The 11,108-nt window shown below is 41.0% G+C and overlaps 1 protein-coding gene across 1 annotated transcript in view; it reads right to left on the bottom strand.

Moving 5' to 3' along the window:
• Window positions 1–2,006: 2,006 nt before the first annotated feature.
• Window positions 2,007–11,108, bottom strand: part of LOC108882080 (poly(rC)-binding protein 2-like) — a gene marked incomplete at its 3' end in the record, with an annotated part of 34,728 nt that continues 25,626 nt past the window's right edge. Inside the window, 3 exon segments of the mRNA XM_018674351.2 lie at window positions 2,007–2,062; window positions 3,233–3,311; window positions 3,428–3,469. Coding sequence (XP_018529867.1) covers window positions 2,007–2,062; window positions 3,233–3,311; window positions 3,428–3,469 — 177 coding nt within the window.

Genomic DNA, 11,108 nt, shown 5'->3' with positions numbered 1-11,108 from the left:
CACCTGCAGAGGTTATCACATCAGAGATTAGAGGCAGAGTTTCCGGTAAAAAACGCGACTCCGTCCTTTACCGAGCTACGGTCGAGTCGGAGATAAAGACCAGAGTGGAGGGATGTTAACTGAACAGTGAGTTTCCTGCGGAGAAACCATCAAAACTCTGCTGCTACAGCACCAAAGAGAGGATGAGACAGTGGAGACGCTTCAGGCTGAATCAACTATAAATGTGAAAAAAACTGCAGAGTGACGGTTCAATTCAGCAACAGAGCTGCGTATGAATCACTGCATTCTGCTGAGGAAGTAGAACAAGACCGGTTTTCATGGGGTTGAATCACCACTGTTGATTCACTGGTGCAGTGATTAGGGACGTGCACGAAGAACGCGAAGCAAAGTCAAGTTTTTTTTTTTTTTAAAGAATCGACTGAAAATAAGGAAAGTGCAACATTATTTTACTCAACTGGACAAAAGACTGGGCGGCAAAACGACCTTGATCTGGGTTCGCGATAAAATTTGTCGATTCAGACGATAAGCTCAGGGCATTTTATTCTAACAATCACACGGTAGCATTAACACGACAACAGCCAGTCAGGCAGCAGTTTTTTACACGTCAAAGTACAGACCCATTTCCTGACCTACTGACGGTAAAGAAAGCTGTCGATGAGTCAGAAACATGAGTGGAACCAAAGAAAGTAAAGAACTGACATTATCCTGTTTGTCACGTTAAAAACGACGAAGCTCAGATTAAGACGGTCTGAAAAAAAAGGTCACACTCGTTAGCAACCGCCTTTTTTAAGACACGTAAAAGCTTCAAACATCAGGAGTGGGGGATTTACTGACCCATTTTATGTCGGAGAATAAAACCTGAAAATGTCTTGAGCTTGTGTTAAAACCACAGACCTTATTTCAGACATTTAACCAGAAACACACTGACAACAGGAAGTGCTAACATGCTAACTTACTTCCTGGTTTTAGGATCAGTCCTGCAGGACTCTATACTCAGGTAAACATCAAAAATCACGAGGAAATTAAGACGCAGCGGCTGATGTTAACATATATATTCACACACGACTGTAATAATACGGTAGAGTTAGAAATTTGGTGAGCATCTTTTACAGTCTTTACAGCTCAGGTGTCTCGTGTTGTGTTCACTGTGCTTCATTTTAAAGGCTGGATCAGTAAATTCGGCCGTCGACTGCTTCAGTCTTTCTCCATGTGTTTGTTGTGGAAGGAGCTGCATCGCTGTGAGTAAACACAGTCGACTGGATGAATTACTGCCTGTGATGGACAGACAGAGGGTGAGGTGAGGGGGGAGGAGGAGGGTGGAGGGGGGAGACAGGGTGGCCAAAGGCTGCCTTATAAACTCAGAGGTCAGCGCTTTGACCTCGCAGCAGTCAACACGTCCATCAAATGTCAGATGTCCTTGAACGCGACACTGAACTGTTCCGCTGCTCTCGAACGCAGCAGAGTCGTTCTGTTAGCAGCGCTGCTCTGCAGCGGTTCAGAGGCCGAAGGATGAAAGTCAGTCTCCATTTTTATTCAGATGAATATTCAGCCACTGTCGGACTAATGCGAACGTCTCGTCTGATCCGGTCCAAACAGGAAATACCTTCCCATGAGGACAGACTGCGATGTGCTTCCTTACTCTTCCTCCTTTTCTATCTTTTTTCCTACCTTCCTTTCCTTTCTCCTTCCTTCCTCCTCCTTTCATATATGTCCTAAATTCCTTCCTTCCTTCTATTCTCCTTTTATCCTTTCCTCCTTATTTTCCTACTTTCCATTGTTGCATCTCTATCCTCCTTCCTTCCTTCTTTTATTCCTCCTTTTCTCCTTCCCTTCCTTCTTTTCATACCTTTCTTCCTCTTCCTTTCATATCTGTCCTCCTTCCCTTCCTTCCATTTTCTATTCCTCCTATACTCCATCCCTTTCTTCCTTCTTCTATTCTTCCTTTCCCCCTCATAAATCATCAATAAGCTTCAGTTTCAGCCTCAGGTGAGTCTGAGGAAACTTACGTCGTTTGGAATGAGGAGCTCCTGAGACGTGGTTTGAGAATTGGCCTCCACCGCTCCTGAAAGAGACAGAGGTAATTATCAATTATTGATTTTACTGGATGATAGAAATCCAGGAGAATTCAGTAAAACTCATCAGATCTTCTTTACATTACTCTCCTCCATCACAGTGACACCAGAAAAACAAACAGTAGAGACAGACTCCATTTAAATAAAGAGTTTTTGATGAGCTGGAAGCGAAGGATGAAGATTCTGAAGAATTCTTTCTTTTTCCTTCCTTCCTACTTTTCCTTTCTCACTTCCTCCTCCTTTCACATTTGTCCTTCCTTCCTTTCTATTCATTCGTTCCTCCTCCCTTACTTTTTCTCCTTTCCTTCCTACCTTCTCTCCCTTTCTTTCTTTATCTTCCTTCCCTTCTTTCTCTTTCCTTCTTTTCCTACATTTGTGAATGTGCCTGAAGTTAGCCTACTGAATCAGTCTAGCTAACTACACTAGCACAGTACGCCAAATTAGCGCCTCCCTCATTTTCAGCCACATGGTTAGCTTCTCTCTTACCTATTCCTCTTTGTGAATGAGAGCTAGCATAAATGCTAATGTGTTTGCGTCAACATAACGTGTGTTACGTGTCCTTTTTCGTAACGTTATCTTTAGCCAGAAGCTAGGCTATCTTGTGCCAGTTGTGGTCTTTGAGCTGCTTCGAATCCAAGCTTAAACACAGAGGGATTATAACAGAACTGTTCACTAAAATAATGATTATATAACAGTTATTATCTAATGTGCAGTTAAACAGAAAGAAAGGTGGATTTTAACAGATGAATTCAAAGCATGTCAGGATGTTTTACAAATATCTTGGATTCAGTAAATGATGAAACTCAGAGTAACGACGTGTGAAAAAAATTAAGTTTTAAAATATTTTTTTTCTTTTGAGGTTTAAACAAAGTTTTTTCTGGAGTTTTTGTGTCTTAAACACAAAGAACTGAAACAACAAAGTGACTTCAAAATCAAAAGTGAACTCACACACACACACACACACCACACACACACACACTTGTGCAGTTACACACTCCAATATGTGACCAACAACACGTGCACACAAACATCAAAAATACTTTTCAGGTTTTTCGTTTTTTATTCTGTTCAGAGCTTCAGATCTTGCATGCATGCATGTGTGTGTCTGTGTGTGTTTTCCGAGTGTGAGTGTATGTGTGTGTGTGTGTGTGTGCGCGTACCAGGCAGGACTTGTGTAGCTGACTGGCTGATGGGAGCGAGGCCCTGCTGCTGCATCGACAACTGGTGGAGCTTCGCCAGCTGAGAGAACAAAAAGTCAAATTAATCACCTGATAAAAACAAAGTCTCATCATCGTGATTCTCAAATAGATAAAAATAAAAACCTAAATCATAAAAATATCAGTTTGTGTTTTTACCTCTGAGTGTGGAATGCCGTAGTGGCTCTGAACTGCGTACGACTGCAACAGAAAAACAGACACCAGTGTGAATAAGGTCAAAGTTTATACGAGCAGAGATTCATGTTTTTCTGTGTTTCTGAGGGGAAACATCTCTCAGGTTCTGTCTGATTTATTCACTAAAATGAAGAGAAGAAATCATAAAAATCTTGAATTCATTCAAAGGTAAAGCAGCAGCTCTGTAGGGTTTTTTTAAACCCTAGGTTTACCCTCTTAGGCTACATAAACACTTCTGCAAACAACACCCAGGGCTGTAAAAACACTGCAAACCTCTCTGCACATCCTGATGAAATATTATTATTTACAGTCAGGTTTCTCCTATAAACACACAAGAACTGAACATCAGAGAAAAAAAGGAAGTACCAACATTTATTTATCAGAAATTACACTTTCCTTTCCAAAATTAAATATCAGACGATCATTAATTTGAAAAGTCTGACAGTAAATTTCACAACAATGTACAGTTTTGTTTTTGTTTTTTTAACCTGTGTAACAGCTTTTAGATGTTTAACATAGATGCAGGATTAGGGCTGTAGGATATGATGATATATATCAGATGATGGAATCGGTGCATTATTGATGAAGAAGAGTGAATCTGGCAATCAGCACCAGACTCCATTGACAAAAACAGGAATTTTACCGAGCAGAAAACAGGAGCTGCTGGAATACCACTGCCTCCATCTGAGTGTGTTTGTTTTACTGTGTGACTTTCAGTGGTGGAAGAAGTAATCAGATACTTTACAGAAAAGTAAAAGTACCACATACTAACACAAACACACTAACAGATGGAGGCAGTGGTATTCCAGCAGCTCACAGTAAAATTCCTGTTTTTGTCAATGGAGTCTGGTTGAGATAAAAAGTGATGTTTCTGTAGGAATCTTATCCATATTGTTGTCAAATAATTAAAGTCTCTGCCTCTGTAACAAGGATGATATACATCATTGCACACAGCCCTACAGGATCGATTATAAAAATGGTCTCAGCTTCATAGTTTGATCAAGAATGATGATATTTTTTCAGCTCATCAAACATAAAACAGTTTTAAAACATGTTAGTTAAAGGTTTTTCTCTGCATAAGCTGAAAATGAGTCTGTACATCAGCTCAGAGGGAAACACCTTTCTGTCGTAACACCATGAATGTTTCTGGGCTCAGAGACAAAAGAAGAGTTCCTAAAAACATAGCAGTTAAAATGACTTTGACTCGAACGTCCTGAGCGAATCTCTCCGGTGACTTCTCCTCCTCCGTCGCCTCGTCACAGCGTCTGTGTTTATCGCTGCGAGATCACGGTTTAAAAAGAGCTTTTAGAGGCTTTTCCTGAATCCCATGCAGGCTGAACTTCAAAGGGAACGAACACGTCCATGGGCGACGACTGGGGTCTAAAGACTTTGAAATGTTTTGTGCGTCTGTCCCTGAGCCTCTCCACATCTTATATAACAGATTTCAGAGCTGTCGCTGCCGCTGAACTCTTGACTCCTGACGCTGCGAGCGTGATCGACCTGGGTGTGCTCAGCCTCCGTGATATCTCTCTCCCTGATCTGCAGGTAAATATTTATACTCGGTGGTGAACCTGAAAGTCTCCACCACAGGCCCTGAAGACAAACGGCCCTGGCCGTAAACTCATAAATATTCATTAGCGGTTTAATTCAGCATGAATCCGAGCTGCAGCAGAAACAGGAGGAGGAGGAGGAGGAGGAGGAGGAGGAGCCTCTAAAGTCTGACATACACTTAAAGATTCTCCAAATCTTACCCGGTGAAGAAAATGTGAGAGAGCACAGACATGACGACATATAACGACAGATTTCACAGTTGTATTCTTACAGATTCACTACCAACAACCACAGTCTCAAAACTCAAAATCTTGCGCGGTCAAATGCGACTTTAGAGGAAACAAACATGGCAGACAACGACGTAGATCACTTAAACGTTCGGTTAAACCAAATCATTTCCAAAAAATGCGAAGAGGACTCAAGGGACTGGGGCTAAAAAGCTGTGTAGCCTTAAAAAAACAACTTAGTAGTGACGCCTATTGGGAAATAAAGCTTCAGTTTGCTTAAATATTGGACTCTGAAACGATGGAAAAAGGTCATGTGATCTATGATCAGCTGACCTGAATAAACTGAATGACCAGGTTTTTCCATCAGTTGATTTTCCAGACCTTAACCCCTTTGAGAATCCTTGGGGTTTGCTGTAGAAAACTTTACGCAGAGGTCCAACTCTCCCATCATCAATACAAGATCTGAGCGAAAAATTAATGCAACTCCGGATGGAAATAAACATTGTGACATTGCATGAGCTTATTGAAACGATGCCGCAATCAGAGCTGAAGGCAGTCCAACGAAATATTAGAGTGTGTGACTTTTATTTTGTATTCTCGTTTCTGTTTCATCAACTTTGCCTGCAGTATCTGCTCCGACCCGTCAGGAGCTGAGTGTCAACCCCTCAGAGATGTTCTGGGAACGATGGATGACTTTGAGGAGACACACTCGGTCCCTGCAGACACCAACGTCCTCACAGCCTCATGCTTTTTGTCTGTAACAGGGTGAATGCAGCTGTATGACAGAGACGACTATAATAAATCAAAATTCAGTCGATCCTGTCGCGCCTCATGAACACACACTGTGCACAACAAGCTCCTTCTGTTTTGAACACAATCACAACCCCCCGTCTGCTCAACTTAATTACAACAGGGAAGACATTTTATTGATTAATATCAACAGCTGTAAATAAAGATGGACGACATGTCTCCACTTCATCCTACTGCACAAAATGAAGCTAAAATATCCCGGATACGAGTCGTCATTCGGAGCCAGAGTTTGTGTACACCAGCTCGACCAATCACAAATCAATCATGATGTTTCACTCGCTTTTTATTAGGGACTGACCGTTCAAATGTTTTGTTTGTTTTTTTTAAATCTAATTACCGATAAAATAAACACACCCTAATGCTAACTTTTTATTTTATTTATAAAACGGGAGATATTTTGTTTATGTATAAAAATTTTCAGTTAAAAACGCTGCTGTACTTTTTTGTTTTAGATAAGTTTGAAAAGTTATCTTTTAATTAAACATATGCTTAAAGGCATTTCAATGAAGATATGTGTTGGAAGAATAATAAACCAGCTACCAGGAGGCGATCAAGATGTTTAAGCGTCTACTTTGGGGAGCTGTCATAACGTCCATCTTTTTATACAGTTGCTGGTAAATATAATTAAGGTTTCGCACATATAAAGTTAGAGATTTTAGTCCTGTAACTCTCAGCATGACTCCCTGGAGTGATTCTAAGATCCTTAAACTACATGTTTGAGGTTTTTCATGTTTCACTAAATGGTTAAAAAACGGATTAAACTCTTAAAACGATACAAGTAATCAAACAAAGACATGATATTATCTGTTTTGTGGGTTTCACACGTTACAGCTGTCAGGACGTTAATAATTAATCTCCTCGGCCTTCACCATCGCCGGCTCTTCTATTAATGACGGTCAGTGGAGCTCAACATCAAACATGATAATGACCCTCTCAAAACTCAAATGTTATTAATACATATATTAATTAACAATGCGAGGCTCATGAATATTAATCAGCTTCTAAATATAGCACAGATCAGAGACGAGCTGAGCAGGAACATCTGAGCAACAAACAACAAATAGACGACTTCAGCTCTGCAGGTGGAAAATCAATCATTTAGTCCTGTAGAGATTTTAAAAAGTAACAAAAAAACAATCTAGAAAAATGGCTTTTTGCCACTGGACCTGGTACAACATCAGGATGAGTGTTTGTGTGAAGAGACAACGGCACAGCCACTGTCTATATCTGTATGCTGTTTGGATTTATACTTAAAGTTCACATTCAGCTCTTTGGTCTCCTGTCTATTGTAAGAAGAAGTGTCAAGATAAAAATATCATCTGTGAAACATCTGTTAAACTTTATTTTGCACCAAAAAACTAACCTGATAAAAACTGCTGAAAACTTGTTGAGGATCAACAGCTCCGCTTTTTACAGTTGGATAAATCTGCATCATATAAACTCACGCTGCTTTGATTCTGCGGCTTCTACTACTTCTAGTTTTCATCATGAGGAAAAGTCTGAATTTTACTGAACCTGGGAACGAACATGAGGGGAAAAAAACTCAAGATTGGAAAAGAAGGAGATACTTTTGTGAGTTCTCAAGAGACTTTCTCAGAAGACTTTCCCAAGATCTCGCCAAAGTTTCTTGAGATCTTAAGAAACTTCTGCAAGACCTTATGAAAGTTTCTCGAAATCTCAAAAAAAATGTGAGATCTCGACACTTTTGCATCATCTAAATGTTTTGACATCTTGCAAAAGTTACTCAGCATCTCAAGAAAACTTTTGTGAGATCTTGTGAAACTTTCTCGAGATCTCACAAGAGTTTCTTGAGATCTTGCAGAAGTACATCTTGCGAGATCTCGAGAAACCTTTGCATCATCTAAATTTCCTGAGATCTCGCAAAAGTTTTCTCAAAATATTGAGAAACTTTTGCCAGATCTTGTTGCCAGATCCTGTTGAACCTTTGTATCGTGGTTTTGGTCTCAAGTTCCAGAGTAATGCTGAACTGTAGATCAGTTAAAAAGACTTAGAAATCATTAAAAACCAGTGTTTGACGCAAATATCAACAATTAGAAACAGAGTTTGGTGAGTTTGTTACAGCCACAGCACTTCCTGCTCCAGAAGGAGAAGGGAATCATGGGTACTATACACCGTTAAGTACTCCGTTAACTGCGTACTAATAAACTCTCTGAACTTTGACTCACTTGGTTGTTTACTTCTGTCTAAATGACTTAATTTTGTGTCATCGCAGCTAATTTCCAGTTGATCATATCAATAAGAAAATCCTCCGAGCTTTAATCCTGGAATAAAGATTAATGTTAAATCCCAGAAATGGCTCCGTGATGACTTCTGATGAATCTGTCAACAGAGAGTAAATGACTGATTTCACCAGAAACTACAGGCAAACAGATGAATCCTCCTCCTCCCTCTCTCCTCCTCCCTCTGCTCGTCTAAATAATGAATAAAAAGCATTAATCACTTCGCACAGCCACTTAACTCTGCACTAACTCTCCTGCCATCCCGTCTTCTGTCACTCTCCATGCCGTTCTCCCACAAACCTCCATCTACACATCTTTCCCTTCATTTGTATCTCCCTCGATCAAACTTCTCGTCTCACGCTGCCTTTGTCTGAAACCTGTGGCGGCCATATTGGAGGTGTACTCACTGGGAAACAGTGGCTCAGAGCAGCTGATTGACTTTCAAAAAGGTTTCCTCAGCAGAGGTAAAGAGAAAACAGATTTTTATGCCAATTTAAACAGATATTATCTCACTGCTTGAAAAAGATCACATTTGGCCCAGCAAACAAAATACGTAGGAAAAAAGAAAAGGAAAAGAAGAGGTGTTCAAACCCACATCTGCTCATGTTCAGGTCGCAAAGCCTTGAGGAAATCTAACGGGAGTAAAGGATGGAGGTTGGGGAGGACGGATGGATAGTCCGACTTCCTGACAGGTGGTTTAGAAATCAACAAAATATTTTATTAATGTTATTTATCTGGTTTATGTGCATTTGCTTCAGCTACAGGAGCAGGTGATACAGGTCGACACCTCCTACGAACTAAAGTCATTGATGGACAGATGTCGACCCCAAAGGTCTGAAAGTCAAACCAAAATATCAGGCTGTCAGGCAACTTTAAGAATTTAATTGTACTTGAATGTCGGCTTCTTTTACACTTTGTTTGGAGACTCAGAGTTCAGGTTAGCTGCTCAGAAATGCACCAAGTCTGTCTGTATGGTCTATGGTTTATATATATCACTCTCAGTCTCTGTAATGTTTTCCAGTGGAGACGTAAAACTAGAAATGGTAATTCTGGACAAAAACCTGGAGAATTTGTCGAGTTATAGCTTGAATATGAAACAAATCAAACTGTTTCTCATCTTCTCCTAAACCAGCTGTTAGTTAGATACCACCTGTCCAGCTGTCCACCTGTCCACCTGTCCGCCCACCGACAGCTCCAGATGTGGTTGTAAGAGATCTGATAGAACAGTTTATTTTCCTCTTCTCTTCCTCCCTCTCGTTCTCTACCTGCTTCTCTCCTCCCATCAGTCCCGTGGAGCCTCCATTAGCTCGTGTTACTGTTGCCTTTAACTGACACGTCCAAGGCCCTGTGTCTGACAAACACACACTCAGACACACACAGACACACACAGCACTTAGCTAAAGTTAGCGGTGGCTGCACACTGAGCTGTCAGTGTGATGGAGTAAAGTGCTTCTCTGTCTTTTTCTGTCTTTTAAGCCGAGCTCTCGTTCGTAAGCCTGTCTTCACGTCTCTCTCCGTCCGGCTGCATGTGTCTCTGCAGACGTACACTTCGTCTACATTTAACTCAGAAACACAACAGGCTGTCATCATGAGCGATTTTAGATTCCAACGTAACCTCTTTCTGTTACGTTCAGCTGGAGGCAGAAAGTCTCCCTATGCATGTTAGCGAACACTGTTCTGTTGCCTTGTTTTTCTGCATTTCCTGAAGAAACTGTGTTTTTCTGAGTATATTCTGCTGCGAGTGTTAGTTAAAAAAGTTAACATTAACCAGTTTAACCAGTGGAAACAGACTGACCCGACAGGATTACAGCCAAGACATTAACAACCAGCTGACTGAGAAACACTGAAGAGAAACTGAACGGCCCGAGGAAGAAAAAAGAAAAGTAAAAATTTAAAGATCATTTACGTTCCTGTTTCCCTCCTTGAATTTCTGACCTCAGTAGCTGCTGCTGTATTTCAGCGATGAGCTGTCTTGTATAAAAGATGCTTCATGACTTAAGGCTGATGTGATTGATCACCAGCTTCCTGGGTTTAACACTGACTTTCCTGATATTAAATCGTGACCTTGACCTTTAACCTCAGCAGTGATGTTACCTCCAGGTTCTCAGCTGTAAACCACAGTAACAACAGATCTTTCAGTGTCACCTGAGCTTAATTCGTTCAGTCAAACAAAGCGATCATTCCAGTCTGTCGTCTCTGTTTCTCCGAGCTGTCAGACACATACCGTCCCAGTTTAGCCCGGGCTAATATTAGCTATACAGTGACAGGCCATCACACTGCGGATCAATCCAACGGGTTTCAAACACAAAGGCAGAAGAAACTAAAGGACTCAGACGCCTCCAGATGCCGCAGATGAAAAGTATTTAAACGTAGAGGGAATACGGCCTCAGGACTCTCGACTGACATGAAATAAATGTGTGAGGCGCCGGTTGAAGGACACTGAGCTAATGATGGTGACACACTGGCTGTTAGAAACTGACCCCGGACCATTCAGTTATGGATCGTCTAATCTCAACACGATGCCTCCCTCACCCTTGACATGTTGACATGCTGTTTGTGCAGCAGAGTTTACGGTTCACTGGAGGAAAATGTCAATTTCCTTTAATTCATTGTGTAATTTTGACTGAAAAACACAGGTTTCATTTACAGAAATCTCCTTTTCTTTGTGTGAGACTGCGGCGACTGTTTCCCTGTAGAGAAACCAGGTTTAATGTAAAGTATCTGTATGAACCTGACCTGACCTACACTGTGATGAACTGCCAGCATCCACACGATTCATCACACTGTCCTAAAACAGGCTCCTGCAAAACCTGCAGA

The sequence above is a fragment of the Lates calcarifer genome, unplaced genomic scaffold (assembly GCF_001640805.2).
Source record: "Lates calcarifer isolate ASB-BC8 unplaced genomic scaffold, TLL_Latcal_v3 scaffold_53_112, whole genome shotgun sequence".
Taxonomy (NCBI): Eukaryota; Metazoa; Chordata; class Actinopteri; family Centropomidae; genus Lates; species Lates calcarifer.
Note: the sequence above shows the minus strand (reverse complement) of the source record. Positions and strands in the feature narration are given on the sequence as shown.